The sequence below is a fragment of the Coregonus clupeaformis genome, chromosome 39, assembly GCF_020615455.1.
Source record: "Coregonus clupeaformis isolate EN_2021a chromosome 39, ASM2061545v1, whole genome shotgun sequence".
NCBI classification, from domain to species: domain Eukaryota; kingdom Metazoa; phylum Chordata; class Actinopteri; order Salmoniformes; family Salmonidae; genus Coregonus; species Coregonus clupeaformis.
The window spans coordinates 12,275,298-12,294,667 of record NC_059230.1 but is presented as its reverse complement, the minus strand read 5'-3'; the positions used below and the strand labels follow the sequence as shown (position 1 = coordinate 12,294,667).

Here is a 19,370-nt window from a genome sequence, read left to right as displayed (position 1 = left end):
CCCAGAACGGAAAGACGACTCAAGGAAATTAATGAGATCGATAGACAAGCAGAGAGAGGGAAGGACGGAGAGAGAGATCTGATTACAGTAGTTTAGGAAAGGAAACGCTTCCTGTCTGGTCAGTGTGTGTGTGTCTGAGTTCGCATTTAGATATCGAAGAGGATGCACCTACTGAGCCCGGCCTAATGGATTGGGGTGTGTGTGTGTTTAATAATAGTCTGCTTGCTCTAATGTGTCATCCATATAGTCCTCTGTGTATAAACCCAGTCACTGTCTACTCAGACACTCTCCGTGTCTAGACGTGTGCGTGTGTGTCTGTGCCAATGTGTTCCCTGTCTCCTCTGGTCTCTCTGGGTCTGTTGGGCTGATTGTTGGTGTGGCTCTCTCAGGCTGAGCTGCACTAGCTGCTGCTGCTGTTAGCTGGCACCATCTGTCCCGGGACACTAAATATAGCACTGCACCAGGAAGAAGAAGAAAGGGGGGGGGGGGGCTGGGCACTACAAATATAGACGAGACACTTTTTTTCATTAGCAGTTAGAGAGCAGGGCCGGGAAATTTAAGTGAACAAGGGAGTCCTTTCTCTCAATCGGTCAACATTCATCACTGTTTTTGTTTATTTGATGTATCCGCCATGTGGCCCGGCCACCCGCAACGTTTCCTTGTATTTAAACTGGCCTTTAATTATGATGTTAATAACATGATTATTATTATAGACCTACAGTACATACTTGTCACGTGACTGCTAGCTACCCCTAATGAAGGTATAATCGACCAATGGAGAGGAAGACGTATGAGAGTCATGTTATGGTGTGCATTTTCAGTCCTTTTCCTTTCCGTAGTCTAAATATCCTCCGTCAGTCCGTCAGTACGACCCTCGAAGGCATTATCAATCGTACAATAGGTTCCATAACAAAGACGTTTTGTGTGTGTGAATGCGGAGCTCTCAATGGTTCCATGTTATTGAAATAATGAAGACCTTTTCTTAATGACGTACTTGCTTTAGTTGTGTAAGAAGATAGGAAAATACTAAATTGCCCTAAAACAATACATGTCCACACAGACACACACACAGACACACACACACACACACACACACACACACACACACACACACACACACACACACACACACACACTCACTCTCTTGTCCCACCTCTCTCGCTCTCTCTCTCTCGGCGGTCTCACACTCCTCCATCCCATCCCTCTGTTGAACTTAACCGTATATTTAATTTAAGAACACAATATTCCCCTGTGAATAAACAGACATAGATATTTTATTGTAGATTTTCAAACAATGTTAGTGATAAGGTGTGGTAGTCAGTAGATAAATGTCATAATATTTAGTTAATCTTCATATCATATTCTGTTGTTTACTGTTCTCCTAACTCAACCATTTCCTCTGTTTCCAGAATGCTGATGTCTATGCCCTGGCCTTGGAATTATGGGGGGAAATGACGGGAGTCTTGGAGATCCCTAAGCTCCTCCTCATCCTTTTGTGACAACCAATGGGAAGAGAGGAGAGTTGGACTGGTCACACCCCTGAAGCACTTTGGAAAGACTTATGGAAAACTTTTATTTTGTTGCTTTCAGTTTATTGGTTGTGATACCAATGGGGATGAGTGCCAATGATAGCCCGTGAAGGGAAGACTCTAAGATAATACGAGAGGAGAATAAAGACTGACCGCGGACTGGGAGACAATTCTATTTTTCGATCATCAACCTAAATGAAAACACAATTAACCAATCAAAAAGCAGGATTTCATCTAATGATGGCTGAATATACATAGTATTGTAAGGAAATGTATAGAAATATATATCTGCTCAAAAGTGCCTCATTTTTTTATTGTAGCCATTTTACAAAGAACGTAGCATTGACTAAGGAAGTGAAGAAGCTTCTTTGTGCTCCTTTTCAAGTAGCATATGTTGTGGCAACCAGATTTAACGGACAAAGAAGAGAGCACTGGTACTGGTATATATTATGAATAATAACGGTGATGATGATAATGATAATAATTAGCTGGCCTTACTGTGTTACTGTGAGAGATGTTAACGGCATAGCTTCTATTGACTTTGTGCTCATTGCTTCAATGTAACTGATGGATGTCTCCCTCTTTTTCAATATCTCTATCTCTCTCTGCCCACACCTCTCATCCAAGAATGCAGAGTTATTCTTCATCACATACCAACATGCCCACATACTATACAATATGCTCTGGCTCAGAACAATATGTATTTAATGCACAAAGAGAGACACTTGGCACTTGTTGCAGGTAAAGACAACTAAAAAAACAATTGTATGGAACTATATTTAACTATACATTTTCGCAATAGTTATTTCAAATACGTTTATTAATTATAACACAGAAATGGATTACTCCACAGTTTCCCTAGTCTTAGCTTATCTATACTGAACAAAAATATAAACGCAACATGTAAAGTGTTGGTCCCATGTTTCATGAGCTGAAATAAAAGATCCCAGAAATCTTCCATATGCACACAAAGCTTATTTCTCTCAAATGTTGTGCACAAATTTGTTTACATCCCTGTTAGTGAGCATTTCTCCTTTGCCAAGATAATCCATCCACCTGACAGGTGTGGCATATCAAGAAGCTAATTAAACAGCATGATCATTACACAGGAGCACCTTGTACTGGGGACAATAAAAGGACACTCTAAAATGTGCAGTTTTGTCACACAACACAATGCCACAAATGTTTCAAGTTTTGCGCAATTGCAATTGGCATGCTGACTGCAGGAATGTCCACCAGAGCTGTTGCCAGAGAATTTAATGTTGATTTCTCTACCATAAGCCGCCTTCAACATCGTTTTAGAGAATTTGGCAGTATGTTGAACCGGCTTCACAACCGCAGACCACGTGTAACCACACCAGCCCAGGACCTCCACATCCGGCTTCTTCACCTGAGGGATTGTCTGAGACCAGCCAACCAGACAGCTGATGAAACTGTGGGTTTCCACAACTGAAGAATTCCTGCACAAACTGTCAGAAATCGTCTCAGGGAAGCTCATCTGCGTGCTCGTCATCCTCACCAGGGTCTTGACCTGACTGCAGTTCGGCATCGTAACCGACTTCAGTGGGCAAATGCTCACCTTCAATGGCCACTGACACGCTGGAGTAGTGTGCTCTTCACGGATGAATCCCAGTTTCAACTGTACCAGGCAGATGGCAGACAGCGTTTATGGTGTCCTGTGGATGAGCAGTTTGCTGATGTCAACGTTGTGAACAGAGTGCCCCATGGTGGCGGTGGGGTTATGGTATGGGCAGGCATAAGCTGCAGACAATGAACACAATTGCATTTTATCAATGGCAATTTGAATGCACAGAGATACCGTGATGAGATCCTGAGGCCCATTGTCGTGCAATTCATCCGCTGCCATCACCTCATGTTTCAGCATGATAATGAATGGCCTCTTGGATCTGTACACAATTCCTGGAAGCTGAAAATGTCCCAGTTCTTCCATGGCCTGCATACTCACCAGAAATGTCACCCATTGAGCGTGTTTGGGATGCTCTGGATCGACGTGTATGACATCGTGTTCCAGTTCAGACTACTTCGCCCAGCCATTGAAGAGGAGTGGGACAACATTCCACAGGCCACAATCAACAGCCTGATCAACTCTATGCGAAGGAGATGTGTCGCGCTGCATGAGGCTAACAGTAGTCACACCAGATACTGACTGGTTTTCTGATCCAAGCCCCTACCTTGTTTTAAGTAATGTGAAATCCATTGATTAAGGCATAATGAATTTATTTCAGTTGACTGATTTCCTTATATGAGCTGTAACTCAGTAAAATCTTTGAAATTGTTGCATGTTGCGTTTATATTTTTGTTCAGTGTAGTAGTTATAGAATCACCCACATTTGGTAGGCTATACTGTTTCATGCAACACTTTCTGGCCATGGGCATGGTTGTTCATGCAGTGGTTACAATGTGCCACTGATCAAACGTTGTCATAAGGTCTCAAAGCCGCTGGGAGCAAACGAGTTTGGTACAGGGACAGACAACATTTTTGCATGCAAATCTGATTGGATACAGCATTTGATTATTGAAATATCAGCCTCAATTTAACTTCTAGAGTTGCATTTTTCTTTCTGAGAGCTAATCGGGGACATTTCCGGGTACAGGGGACAGGCCACCAAAATCGGGGACTGTCCCAGGAAATCTGGGACGTCTGGTAACGCTAGTCCATAGGGATAAAGGAGGAGCTAACAATAGCCCTTGCTAATGTTGGCCTAGCTAAATGTCTGACTTTGATATCATGGCGTGCCTCGCTAGCTGTGGGCTACATGCTAACTTTAGCCTAGTTAGCAAAGTATTCGGTTAGGGGGCATAGATAGGGCCACAACCCTCCTTTCTGTTTCTCAGTCACCGTATTTCTCTCTCTCTCTCTCTTTGGCTCTTACTTTATACACTTTCTGCTATGCATTAGCACTAAAGTGCCTGTCTGTGTGTATGTCTGCCTGTCTATCTGTATGTCTGTCTGCCTGTCTGTATGTCTGCCTGTCTATCTGTCTGCCTGTCCCTTTCCCTTTAGCACTATTAGGGCTAAATATATCTAGTCTATTTTTCTCTATTTCTCTCTTAGCGGCTGTACAATTTTGTGTAAACTAAAGGTACCCTGCCCTTATTGACGTTTCAATGATGTTCAAGGATGCAGTGACCCATGAAATTACTTGACCAATGGCCCCTGACTTAGTTTTTGTATTGGGTTTGTGCTGACTGTTTTGGCCCCGTGGAGGACCCCATTGAGGACCTCATCTATGGATGGCCCTATCAGTGCCAAAACAAAAATATGCTGTGACTCTTTGACAATATATTAAAAAGCTAGCTACTTTGAATAGCTACTATGAGCTCTCAAATTCAGATGTTTTTTTTTTTTTCTTGTTTGTTAAATGCTATTATAACCTTGCCTGCGCTCTTGTTGTTTTATTTTGCACTGTAAAAAGAAACAAAAACATGTCTTGGATGTTTTTGAGACACATTTTGCCTCATAGTTTGACTCTGGGACACTTATGAAAGAAAGGGGTGAGAGGAAGCGCTTCTGAAACAATACTTACCATAAGTTGCCAATATGAGCAATCACAGAAAGAGAAAATAAATACCCTTCAAAGAGAACCACACTTCTCTATCCACGTTTCACTACCAGCACATATGTATATTCTGACGGTCAGTCCAAGCTGTCTGCCTCATGCACTTCCTCCTCACTCTTGTCATATGACTGTCGGGAGCTTTATTGCTACCAGATTGGGATCTGTGGTCAGGGCAATTGACCATAATGGTTTCTAATGCAGAGGTGGGATCAGGAAAGTCGTTGGTTTCCAACCTCACTGTGCCAGGTTTGTTTCTAATGAGGGTTCACTGCAAGGCACAACAAGGCAGTGACACCAGCACATAATTACACATTAAACACAAACAGTAAATAGTGGCAATGTTTCCAGAAGTTTTTGGGAAATGTTATTTTTAATTTTTAGAATGACTCCACAATCTTCCAAACTGAAGCCAGAGAGTTCACTCTGAAATCAAAGTTAAGTCTGATGTTTTCTGGCCTCAAAAGTGGACAATGGCCATGAACCCAGTCACTGTTGAGGTCTGAAAGCATCAATATATATGACAAACTTTAGCTTTGCCGTGAACTATCACTTTTAAAGAGCCACTGAACATGCCGATTGGCACGTGTGTTTTTCTGTTGCTCATTACAAAAACTAGATTTCAGTCTTGGAGGTTTCCTGACCGATTCCACGTTTGGTTAATGATGTTTGCCCCCCGTGAGACACTAGACGGGAAGCCTATTTAACTTCCTCAAAATCCCCAGAATTAATCTAAGATAACTCAAGAAATCTGTAATTAATTTTGATGTTTTGCAGAGGATGTTTTAGTCATGCAATTTTACATCTAACTAATGTGTTTGGTGCAGTATTTCTCAAGTTAAAAAATGTGTGACGTGCTGGGCAGGTCTGTCTCACTGTCTATGCTATTGGATAGAGAGCAATCACCGCAGCTGTTCACCCCATGTTAGTGGGCAAATGGACATAATCAAATCAAAACCCAAACTTTATTTACCCGTTGTGACACATGGATGTTCCAAACTCAGTTTTAGACGTGATTGACTTTATGACCAAAATTGTCCAATTTACACTTTGTACTCAATTTTGACACTAGAAAACTGTTTCTGACTCGAATGGATGCCGTATAGGCCATTTCCAACGGGATTTGTTGCTTTTTAAAGGCAGTCACTCTTGAATTCTCAGAGAAGCAACCCACTGGGCAAAAAATTGTTGAATCAATGTTGTTTCCATGTCATTTCAACTGAATGTGCTGATGTTGAATCAATGTGGAATTCTTTTTGGGATTTGAATTTAAGGGAATTTTGTATTTTTTTTCACAGAACTTTTAACCTAAATCCAATGACATGGTGAAATGTTGACGTCAGCTCACGACGTTATGACACCTCAACCAAATGTAAATCAAAACTAGACGGTGAGCTGATGTCTGTGCCCAGTGGGAAGAGTGTCACGTTTCCATTTGCCGTAACTACCACCCTGGTCTACACGGAGAGCCAAGCCGCGTGGTTTTAAAATGAAATTAATTTATGGTGATAATGTTGATAATGTATAATTACGTTTATTTGGGCGAATTCAGGGGTTGGGGGGGTTGTTATGCTAAATTGCTGTTCTCCAAGACGATTTACACAGAGGTGGGGATGATGGGAAAATACTTTGGTTGCTTTCTTTCCTATACAATTCTAAATGGGAAATCCTGATGATATTTGCCTGTGATGTGACAATTTCACTTTTGTAGCTTGAGAAGAAGAAACAACTACAAAAAAAGACAAAACTGCAAAAAAATGAAACATAAAAAACACAAAAAAAGGGCAAACAACAAAGAAATGTGTAGTTTGTTTTTATTCTGAGATCTAGAAGTTGTCTTTTGATCAAATGTAATAACCTCATAAAAATAAGAGTTGTCTAGATGGATGTCTGTGGGGAGGGACAGGTTGAAACAAAGTGACAGGCACAGATATTTTTAAAGGCTCAGGCAGGTGGTGACGTTGGCATACTGTATTGTAGCGATGGACACACAGACACATAAACACACACAATCACACTCCTAAAGGCTTTTACAACCATAACTCAGATGACCTGATGATAAAAGAAAACTGTTTAATGATTAATTATTGTAAACACAAAGCCTTTATTAGTCATCTCTCTCCCCAGTGATAAGATCAATGTGAATATGTAGTGGCAAGATGCCAACAGGGTTTATCACTCATCTCACTGGAATTATGACCAACTGCTTTGTTTGTGCCTGGTATAGGCTGTGTGTGTGTGTGTCTGTGTGTGTCTGTGTGTGTCACACTCTCTCTCAGGCTCTCTCACTCACAATTAAATTAGTTTCAATGGGCATTATTAGCGAGATAAGTCGGTATCTTTCATCTGTCCCTCTTTCCTTTCATGCTTTCTTTCCCTAATTAATTCTATGTTGTGATGATTCTCTGTGTCTGTCTCTCCCAGATGGCCTGGTAACTCAACCCCAGGTGATATGTGCACCGAATCCCTATTGGGATGAATAGGAATGAGAACACACACACACACAAACCCTCACACACAAGCACCCTGCAGATGCTCCCACTTTTTCTCTGTCCTGCCCCATGAATAGGAAGGAATATGGGAGTAAAGGGTGCATATCATCACCTGTATGTATTAGGGGAATATGAGGCTCACACACCTTCACCAGAAGGCCAATAGAAACCCTGTAAGTATACTGTATCTGCAGTCTATTCCCTGTGGCCCTGACCCTATTGCTCTCTTCATATTAGCTGGCTCTTGTTCCCTCTCACCTAACACCTCCTGTATGCTTCCCTCAGGGCATGTTTAGCCTTGTTAGGCTTACATGTGAACCTTGTAGTCTAACCTTAGACACAGGGGCGAAGATCTTAGGGGGGACATGTCCCACTCAATGTTAAACAGGCGTTAATAGAGACGCTAAAAAGCCAGAAAAGCTTGGTGGCTTGGCCCTAAGTGAACAGTAAGCTAAACTGTAGCTAACCGCTAGCTGACTGCTAACCACAACCACACGCCCCAACTGGGTCCTGGACTTCCTGACGGGCCACCCCCAGGTGGTGAAGGTAGGAAAGAACACCTGCACTTCACTGATCACACTGGGGCCCCACAAGGGAGCGTGCTCAGCCCCCTCCTGTACTCCCTGTTCAACCATGACTGCGTGGCCATGCACGCCTCCAACTCAATCATCAAGTTTGCAGACGACACAACAGTAGTAGGCTTGATTACCGACAATGACGAGACAGCCTACAGGGAGGAGGTGAGGGCTCTGGAGTGGTGCCAGGAAAATAACCTCTCACTCAACGTCAACAAAACAAAGGAGATGATTGTGGACTTAAGGAAACAGCAGAGGAAACTACCCCCTATCCACATCGACAGGACTGCAGTGGAGAAGGTGGAAAGCTTCAAGTTCCTTGGCGTACACATCACTGACAAACTGAAATAAATGGAACACTAGTCACTTGAATAATGTTTACATATCTTCCATTACTCATCTCATATGTATATACTGTATAATATACTATTCTACTGTATCTTAGTCTATGCCGCTCTGACATTGCTCGTCCATATATTTATTTATATATTCTTAATTCCATTGCTTTATTTAGATGTGTGTGTATTGGGTAAATGTGAAATTGTTAGATATTACTTGTTAGATATTACTGCACTGTCGGAGCTAGAAACACAAGCATTTCGCTACACCCGCAATAACATCTGCTAAACACGTGTATGTGACCAAGAACATTTGATTTGTTAGGGCTGCTCTTACGTTACTGCGGCCATTGTGACCATGTGACATGACAGTAGAGTAAAGTATTTCAAAGAGCCAAGCTGTGAATGAATGTGAATGGCCTTTGAGATGGATGGATAGAGAAAGGAAGAGAGGAGGAGAGAAGTAGGGATGAGCTATGGCCCTTGGAGCCTCCACATCAAAAAGAGAGAGGTAGAGAGTGATCGAGTAAGTTGGGAACTTCCACCGTTTGGTGATCATGTAGACGCAGAGGCAATGCCCATGTTCCGTTGCCGCCACGGCAGTGCCACAATTTACCCCTCCCATGAGAGAGAAATAATATTTTGGGATGGTGCCAAGGAGAGGTGGTAGAGGACACAGAGTTTAGATGGGTACCGGACACAGACAGACAGTCATGTCATAAACCTGGAGAAAACAAGGGAAAGAGAGGGAGGGGGGCGAGAGAGGGAGGGTGGGGGGGTCAAGAGAAATGGGGAGGGAAAGAGAGGGAGTGACAGAAACGGAAAGAGAGAGGGAGAGAGCAACTTGCCTCGAAGGCCAGAAGAAGATAACAGGTGGGTCTGTGTCTGCAGTGTTTGGGTTGTGAGCCAAGCCTCCATCTGGTGTGTGTGACCTGTGAACTCTAGTTGTAAAACTAGGTAGAGGGACACACCCTCTGTACACCAGCATCCTTTGCCTCTCACCCAAACACTCAGTCTCAGCCACAGGAGGTTGGTGGCACCTTCATTTCGGAGGACAGGCTCGTGGTAATGGCTGGAGCGGAATCAGTGGAATGGCATCAAATACATGGTTTCCATGTGTTTGATGTCATTCCATTTGCTCCGTTCTAGACATTATTATGAGCTGTCCTCCCCTCAGCAGCCTCCACTGGTCTCAGCCACGTGTTAGGGTGACGGACAGGAGCATGCGGACCCACACACATGCATACAGACTAGACCTTGTACGGCTTGGGGTACACATTGCACACAGACAACAGGTGTGTGTTACAATGTATACAGTATGTTACACTCATCAGTAGGCAATAGCGGAAAACAGGGAAAAAAAGCGATGATGTGTGATACTGGGTATTGTCCATACTAATCCATCATTGTATTTGACGAAACAAAAATGTGAAAAGACTAACATGTTTCAGAATTACTTTTGGATGTGTACGTGGCGGATTTTTCAAGCCTGTGAAGGGGGATCAAAAAGTATATTCATTGGCTTTTTATCACTATAAAAACATAGAATGGCTACATTTTAATACATTTTATTTCATTTCCCATGATCTGTCGTTCATCAGCTCCAACCCCCATGTGATGTAGCGGTGCTCACATCCATCGGCGCGTTGAAAATAATACAGGAAGTCTTCCTGCTTTATGACTTCCTCTCTGGAAAGGCCAAATAGGAAGCTCGCTCCGTGTTTGACACAGAAATAGCAGGGGTCCCCGAACCAGATGCACAGAAATACAACGTAGCACAAATAACATGCTTTTATAGACTGATAAAGATCTGAACTCTAGATTCATAGTACACTTGATAACAACCATACTGTTTCATACATTTCGGTTAATCACCCTCTCCTTCACATTCTCCTTTTTTAATCAATTACATTCTATGTTGTGCACTTGTTTAAGGTAATTTATTATGAAAATGTTGATGGTAAACATTGCAGTGCATCAGCACAATTACTACAGTACAGACTAATATGGAAATAGTCAAACTCAGCGATTCCAATGCTTCTGGCATCTGAAGTAATTTGATCTGCAAATGCCACAGCAGACGCAACCATTTCTAATGTATTTTCAGCCCCTTTCCTTGTCCTCCTTACTCCCACTCTTTCACAGTGTTCTTAGCCAAACAAAAATACTTCCAATATTTTTCCCTCCCTCATCATTCCCTTCTTAATCGTGCTCCATGGGAATGTGGAAGTAATTTTTTATGTGTTTAGTTGCGTACGTAGTTAGCTCGGTTACTCTGTAGTTTTTGGTTCAGAGAGAGTGAGAGAAAGAGTTATAAAACTGCCACATGGAGCGAGGGAGGGAGAAGGCATAAGAGAGGGAGGAGAGGAAGGAGGAGGGGAAGATGACGGTGAGGCCTCTATGCTTTATTTTCCTTGAAAGCTTCCTGAAAACCACAGACACATAGTACAGAATTCCCCTCACAGTGGGAGAGAGGTGGGCCAAGGGGGAGCAAGTTTTAAAGAGAGAAAACACACACACACATACATAGGCAAAAACACACACATACACACACAGAGAGAGAGAAAGAGAGTGTTACGAGAGAGAGCTTAGAAAGAGCCGTCAGTCTAACACCTTGGCTTTGATGGGTTTGAACTCTGAGGGAGACTTCTATAGGAAAGTGGAACACCACGAGTATTGCAGGGGACGGGGAGGTGGGCTGTAGGGTAGTTGCGTTAATCCAATGTACAATGTATTTCAACTTGATTGACAGATCCCCCAAGCTTCTCCCTTGGCCCCCTGCTGCTGGATCCTGAACGACAGTTGAGGACAAGTGATGAAGTGGGTATTTTGGTGAGGCTTGCATGCTGGGAAAAGGTAAAGGGTCATCCTCCATAAATGAGACTGTTAGCGCTGTGATTTCAGCTTAGCATGGACACATGGAACCATGTTAAATCACTAGTGGCTGGACCAAAGCAACAACATCCCTGTACTTGTGAAATGTGTCTCTGATTCAGACTGTAGAAAATTCCCAGTAAAAAGCCACCAAACTAAACTATATTGAACAAAAATATAAACGCAACATGCAACAGTTTCAAAGATTTTGCTGAGTTACAGTTCATATAAGGAAATCAGTCAATTGAAATAAATGAATTTGGCCCTAATTTATGGATTTCACATGACTGGGCAGGGGCGCAGCCATGGGTGGGCATAGGCCCACTCACTTGGAAGCCAGGCCGACCCACTGGGGAGACAGTCCCAGCTGGTCTGCGGTTGTGAGGCCGGTTGGACATACTGCCAAATTCTCTAAAACAACATTGGAGGCAGCTTATGGTAGAGAAATGAACGTTCAATTCTCTGGCAACAGCTCTGGTGGACATTCCTGCAGTCAGCATGCCAATTGCACGCTCCCTCAAAACTTGAGACATCTGTGGCATTGTGTTGTGTGACAAAACTGCACATTTTAGAGTGGCCTTTTACTGTCCCCATTACAAGGTGCACCTGCGTAATGATCATGCTGTTTACTCAGCTTCTTGATATGCCACACCTGTCAGGTGGATGGACTATCTTGACAAAGGATAGAATGGTCTCTAACAGGGATGTAAACATATTTGTGCACACATTTTGAGAGAAATAAGCGTTTTGTACATATGGAACATTTCAGGGATCTTTTATTTCAGCTGAGGAAACATGGGACCAGCACTTTACATGTTGCGTTTATATTTTTGTTCAGTGTAGTTTCAAGTTTTAATGTCACATGCACAGTGAAATGCCTTTCTTGACAGCTCTTACCCCAACAATGCAATAATCTATAACAATATAATAAATAAAAAATAAATAAAATAAGAAACTAAGTAGGACTATGACTAATCCAGCAATAATGTTTGGTATCCAGTAAGTGCTATGTGCAATGAATGGGTTTTATAGTTTAATATTTTTTAGTTGCGTTCTTTCCCTAGTTCCACAGATTCCCGTAGTAAAGTAAGCGCTAACGTAACACTTCTTACACTGGGGAAACAAAGGGGAACTGAAAAGAAAAACACCCCTTAGGCTTAATGGTGTCACACGCCACCTAGTGGGCTAAATAAGCACTTGGAATAAGTGCACTTTAATCATTGACTCCCAACACAAGACGAGACATGCTATTACTCCATGTATGTCAAGAACATCACTGATTTCAATCTGGATATCAGGTTGACTGAATATGTATGTGACCTAGAACTCGGGGGGGAATTGTCTCTTGACATTAATCCCAATGTACATGTTCTTATCTGACAGTTGGCAGATGTATTTCAACCTTTCCATCTCAATTGACCCATTTTTCTATTTCAATATGTGTGTTCTCTTTCCCGCTCTGGCAGCAATGTCAAGTGAACATAACCCACATTTACAGACTTTCTTTCGATACTTTGTAAAACTAGACTTTCTCATTTGGCATCATCCAAAAGAGCGGTCATTATCATAAAAATCATTTCTGACAACAACAAAAAAAATGCATGACTAAAAAGTGTGTGGTTTTGTCAAATAAGGGACCAGTATGACAAACCCTCTCCGCTCAAGCCGAGAGGGGATGGAAAGTCTGTCAGCAAGTTGTAAAGGTCCTCTAGCTAAAAGGGACTCAACTGATAGGAAAACTCTAATTTTACCAACAACAAAATTCCAATAAGTCTTCCTCCTCCATTTCCCCTAACTAATACTCCCCATGACAATATCCAAAGACATTGTTCCCAAACAACCTTTATGTTATATTCAGTGGACCATGTGTGCGTCCCAAATGGTACCATTTTCCCTATACAGTGCACTACTTGGTTCGAGTTTAGAATGGGCATCTTGGGGTGAGATGTAAAACAATTGATTATCATCCATTTACTGTATTTTGTCCTTGAGATGTCAGTGCTTGAAGTGGATAATTGCTGGTTAATAGATCCTATATTTCTAAGCCGCTAACCCCATGTCGGATGTGGATAACCAGATAGATATAGCAGACAACCACCGAGACTTAAAGGTTATTGGTGAATTATTCAATGTGTGAATATGGTTGATTCAACATACAGTACATTCTTCCCAAAGAGAATGTCTAACTAACATAACAATCAACACTTGTGTCACCTGTACAAAAGGTTTACCATGCTGCAAACCTGTTAATCTAAGCTGAATTGTTAGGTTTCAACCCAATGGCAAGTCTACATTAAAGAGAACAAGAAAAATCAAAGTACAAACATTTATTATAAATTTTCACATTTACAAGCACAACCATGACCTGAATAAATACTTGAGAGGATGGCTATGGGGTCAGGTCACATCTTTCATGAATTCAAACCGGAACTTGAAGGAAAGATTACCTGCAGACATCCTCAACTAGTTAAGTTCTTTCCTCATTTCCCCCACCCCATACTACTGAAGTTCCCTACCACCACTTTGGACTTCCCATATGACACTACTCACATCCACCTCTTCACTCTGAGAAGCATCACTGGGGAACGGTGGGAATCTGACAGCCTTGGGGTCCCCTCCTTTACCTTGGGGTGACTCCAACCCTCTGGGTGTTGGTTGATCCTTGTCCAGTGCACCTCCATCTTGGCCTGACGCTGCAGTATTGGATGTTGACTGCACACTTTGTCTGGAGCTTCCCCTGGGTTGGATTCCGCTGAAAGAGGCACTTCCTAGGATATCAGCAAACTGGATAGCCTTGAACCTCATGGGGTGGGGCTTGGCCGGTCGGGAGGCAGTGTCGTTGGAGGAAGAGGTGTTGTCGTTGGAGGGAGAAAAACGATTTTGGCCCTTCACGCGCTTCCCCTTAACACGTTTGCCCTTTACAACGGTGCTGGTCGGTTTGCGACCCTCTGGGAGTTCAGTGGTGCTTGGGTCTGGTTGAACTTGGACTCTGGGAGGGCTTGGGTGGACACTGGGGGCAGAGGTGGGTGCAACTGGGGGTGGGTGCTCTTTGCTGGTCGGAGGCACAGTTTGTGCACTGAGATCAGCATCCTTGTCCTGGGTTGATCTTGCTTTGCTTATAGGTTTTTGGAAGCCCATGAAAGCGTAGCTGTTCTGGCTTTTTGGGAGTTTACCAGATATGAACCTAAAGGGATTGCTTGCCATTTCATTGCTTTCTGAGTCATGTGGGGGAGACTTGGGGTCTTCGTAACTAGAGTCATCCACAGTTTTGTGAAATGAGTCACTGCTTTGAGAAGTTTCAATACTGTGGACATTTTGGCTCTGGCTGGCTGTTGTAGTAATGGAGGTGGGCTGGATTTCAGCAGGGGCAGATACATGGCTGCCTGAGGGCCTAGTTTCACCTGGGAGCTTTATGCCCAGAACACCTTCATTCTGTTTGGACCTGGACCCTTTGAGCCTTCTGTAAATGACAGACTCAAACATGTTGAATCTAGCATCAGGCTTGAAAGGGGCTGAGCTTGTTGGACCAGGTTTAGGCTCTCCTGCAGTCAAACTGTCATGGAAATCATTGTTGCTGGGGAGACTAGAGGTTGGCTGAATGCAATTTAGACTCTCACTCTGGGGAGATTGTAGTTGGGTTGGGGCTGGTTGGAATCCCTTGGAAACATGGTCGGTTTTAGCATTGTTATCCTTGCTAGGTGTGTATCTACGAAACCAAGGCCTACCAGCTCTCGGGGTAGAGCGAGGCATGTTGGTGGTAGTCTGCACTTCTGAAGAAGACTGGACATTGCTGGAGGCATGTAGGCTGTCAGAGGCTAGGTCGTCTTCTATGGACATAAGTTGGACTTCTTGTGGGCCTGATTTGAACATCCTTGGGGCTAGAGTATCGCTTGGGGCAGAGGAAGTTGTAGTGGAAGCTACTCGAAGTCTAGGGGCAAAGCTATACTTTTTGTATACAGCTGGATACCCACTGACAGAACCCATTTTCATGCCCCTATGTGTAACATGACTATTTCTCCAGCCAGTACCCTGACTCTTTGCAGTGTTTGTGTTGACTGAAGGTCTGATAGCAACAGAACGTATGTCATCTTTACTCACGATGGGAGCCAATGTTGTCTCTGGATCTTCATATTGGAACCCTCCGAGTGTATTGACATCCATGGATCTTCCAGGTTTGTAACCGCCTGTGGCTCCCCCGTTCTGAACACTGGATGAGCTTCTTAGCCCATGTTTCTTCCAAGGGACATAGCTACTCTTGGTTTTCAAAGACTGGTCAGGGGCAGGACTATGAGGTGCAGTTACTCTCTCTGCAGGCTCAAAGGGACTTTGGGTGGGTTGAGTTGCAGTGGGGGCTATTGTGTTCCAGAAAGAGCCAAATCTAATAAGAGGTTGAATTCTGCTGAAAGCACTTTTAGCCTGAGTATCAGCCTTTTCACCAGGGGAATAGCTACTAGGGCTACCTCCACTTTGGGAAAAGTTAGCACTGTGATGGAAGGGTTTGGTGATACTAGAAACATGTTGGGCTTCACTGGTAGCATCTACTTTAGAAGAAGCCGATTGGCTCAGAGTTGGTGGGTGCACTGGTGCTTGTCGTCCATTGGAAGACTTAAAGGATGTAGGGTACGACTGAGAGCCTATGTAGCCATAGCCCCCTTGGACATGTGTGGATCTTCCAGACCCATGAACACTGGGGTTTCCTTCACTTTGGGTAGCAGAGGTGGCACCATGTCCACTAATGGTCTTCATTCCTTCACTAGGGCCCTTGTGAGGGGTTTCAGAGGTGCTGGAAGTGGGTTGGGATCCCCCGAAGAGGTAGGAAGACAGAAACGTTCTGTATTTGGATTTCTCATTGTTACTCACAGGGTTTTCAGCCTGTTGGGCTGGGATGGGGTTGTATTCAACAACAGGAGAGCCAAATATGTCCCTGGCAGGTTGGAAACTACTGGTGGCAACATGGCTACTTTGGATCACAGGGTTTTTGATGGAATAAAAGGTTTCAGAGGAACCCCAGGTTCTGGGGACAATTGGGCTACCTAGGCCACTAGAAGGGTAGGTACGATAATGGACAGTCTTACTAGGCACAGAGCTGCTTGGAAATTTGCTAGATTGACTGTTGGGGGGCTCAGACTCGTCGCCATCAGGGGAACCTTCTCTCTGGTTGGCCACAACGTTTTTGGTCCCAGGTTGGACTTCCGGTCTTGGGCTAAAGACCATCTGAGCCTGGTCAGGTTGGACAATCCTGGGGACCGGTTGGCTTGGGCTCAGACTAGGGGGAAGTGTGTACGGGTTGTAGAGAGGCCTCCAGCTTCTGGGGCTCTCTGCACCGAGATAACTTCCCTGTTCGTGTACTGCTCTCCTGCTTCTGCCTACAGGGAAATCAATAGAAGTGCAATTCAGTATTTTGAATAATTGATGCATTTCATTTTTTTTAAATGGACTAATTACACTGAACAAAAAACGCAACATGTAAAGTGTTGTTCCCATGTCCTGAAATAACAGATCCCAGAAATGACAAAACAAAGCTTATTTCTCAAATTCTGTGCACAAATGTTTACATTCCTGTGAGCATTTCTCCTTTGCCAAGATAATCCATCCATCGGACAGGTGTGGCATATCAAGAAGCTGATTAAACAGCATGATCATTACACAGATGCACCTTGTGCTGGGGACAACGAGAGACATCTGTGGCATTGTGTTGGTGTGACAAAACTACACATTTTAGAGTGGCCTTACGTTTTTAGTGTGCAGTTGGCATGCTGACTGCAGGAATGTCCACCAGAATTGTTGCCAAAGGTTTGAACATTAATTTCTCTACCATAAGCCGCCTTCGTCGTTTTAGAGAATTTGGCAGTACGTCCAACAGGCCTCAGAACCACGCCAGCCCAGGCCTCCACATCCGGCTTCTTCACCTGTGGGATCATCTGAGACCAGCCACATAGACAGCTGATGAAACTGTGGGTTTGCACGATCAAAGAATTTCTGCACAAACTGTCAGAAACCATCTCAGGGAAGCTCATCTGCGTGCTCGTCGTCCTCACCATGGTCTTGGCCGGACTGCAGTTCGGCGTCGTAACTGACTTCAGTGGGCCAATGCTCACAGTCAATGGCCACTGTCTCACTGGAGGTCTGCTCTTCACAGCTGAATGCCGGTTTCAACTATACCGGGCAGATAGTGTGGGTGAGCGGTTTGTCAATGTTGTGAACAGAGTGCCCCATGGTGGCGTTGTGTGTGGGTAGGCATAAACTACGGACAACGAACACAATTACATTTTATCGGTGGCAATTTGAATGCACAGAGATACCGTGATAAGATCCTGAGGCCCATTGTCATACCATTCTTCAGGATAATGCACAGCCCTATGTCACAAGGATCTGTATACAAAATGTCCCAGTTCTTCCATGGCATGCATACTCAGACATGTCACCAATGGAGCATGTCTGGGATGCTCTGAATCAACGTGTACGGCAGCATGTTCAAGTTCCTGCCAATATCCAGCAACTCTCCTCTTCAATGGCTGTGCAGTGGGACAACATTCCACAATCAACAGCCTGATCAACTCTATGCGAAGGAGATGTTGCGCTGCATGAGGCAAATGGTGGTCACACAAGATACTGACTGGTTCTGATCCACGCCCCTGTCGTTTTTTTTTTTTAAGGTATCTGTGACCAACAAATGCATATCTGTATTCCCAGTCATGTGAAATCCATTGATTAGGGCCTAATGAATGTGTACATTTATGACCGATTTCCTTATATGAACTGTAACTCAGTATAATCTTAAGAAATTGTTGCAGGTTGCATTTATTTTTGGTCAGTGAACTAAAACCTCAATCAACCCATATCAATTGCATTGCTGAATTAAATGGACAATGTGTTATAAGTAGTGCTCAGAGTTTTTCCCTAATCAGATTATGTGGACAGAATAAAAAAATGCTGGGTCCTAAATATTATATTTTAAAATGTGTTTGTCCTTACATTTAATATGTATATGGGTCACTAATAAAGTAACATAAGGCAGCTATGGAGCATGTTGAGGTTTTCAAATATCTGCTCAAGGCAAACAATTTCATGTCACAAGATAGCTTGAGGTCAAGTATCGACAATTTGATAAGCACTCAAGTCATGTAAAGATAGATTCCGAGCAATAACCCTGGGCACCTGGATATTGTTAACCAGTAGCCCAACTTACATATTTAAGTATATATGACAAACAAAAACTATAAACTTTATGGACATGGGTATATATGACCCAACCTCAAGCCATTGTTCACTTTTTGTACAATAAGATAAGCAGGATACTGTTATTTATCTTACCCCTTGATGAATATGAACAACTGACATCCACAGCAGCTATCATCAGACACATGAACAGAAGTCTGTATTACAAAAATAATAAAGAATGATTTCATGAGTGACAGTTACATCACTGAAAGATAAGCCAATGTCTCAGTGCTATCACAGTACACAAAGTATTGGGCAATAATCTGTTGAGGCTACTTGATTAAGAAAACCTTTAAACATACCTAGAATGAAGTCTTAGAGTCCTTGACATTATTGCTGGCCATCAACCGACAGACATGCAGACAATACAACACAATCAGATTGTAGAAGATTGTAACTGACAGAGTCCAAGGTAAAAGCCTTGTTTTATCAACCTGTTGTTCCGCTAGCTTTCAAATAGCACGCTGTGGTCACAGATCCCCTTGATTAGCATATTAGATGTGCCTGTTGCTATCTCAACAGGTGCATCTAATTTGGGACCCATTCAGAAGAGTGCAGCAATACAGTATGTTTCAATAGTGATGTATTGTGTAGATTAAAACATATTATTGTCTGCATAGAATAGGCCAGGGAATCATGTTAGCTCTGTTACATTTCTATTTATATCCTGCAACTTTCTGAACGTTTCACCACGTTGAACACAATCCCGCCCCATGTGAACACAGGTGCAACCATTTGTGTTGATTGCATCCTCCAGAATTTT

At 43.2% G+C, this 19,370-nt stretch overlaps 2 protein-coding genes across 2 annotated transcripts in view; one reads left to right on the top strand and one right to left on the bottom strand.

Annotated features, from left to right (window-relative positions):
• The window catches only part of si:ch73-335l21.1 (insulin receptor substrate 1-B), a 53,430-nt gene extending 50,957 nt beyond the window's left edge, over nt 1-2,473 (top strand). Inside the window, exon 4 of the mRNA XM_041867951.1 lies at nt 1,410-2,473. Within this exon, the coding sequence (XP_041723885.1) occupies nt 1,410-1,417 (8 nt within the window). The 3' untranslated portion in view covers nt 1,418-2,473. The remainder of the gene's footprint in view (nt 1-1,409) is intronic.
• An 11,225-nt stretch (nt 2,474-13,698) lies between these two features.
• On the bottom strand, nt 13,699-19,202 carry LOC121554737 (mucin-12). Its single transcript, XM_041868463.2, has 3 exons — nt 18,910-19,202; nt 18,701-18,762; nt 13,699-16,752 (listed from the first exon to the last, which is right to left on the bottom strand). The coding sequence occupies exons 1-3, from the start codon at nt 18,936-18,938 to the stop codon at nt 13,886-13,888; spliced, it is 2,958 nt and encodes a 985-aa protein (XP_041724397.2). The 5' UTR covers nt 18,939-19,202; the 3' UTR covers nt 13,699-13,885.
• Nucleotides 19,203-19,370: the final 168 nt, after the last annotated feature.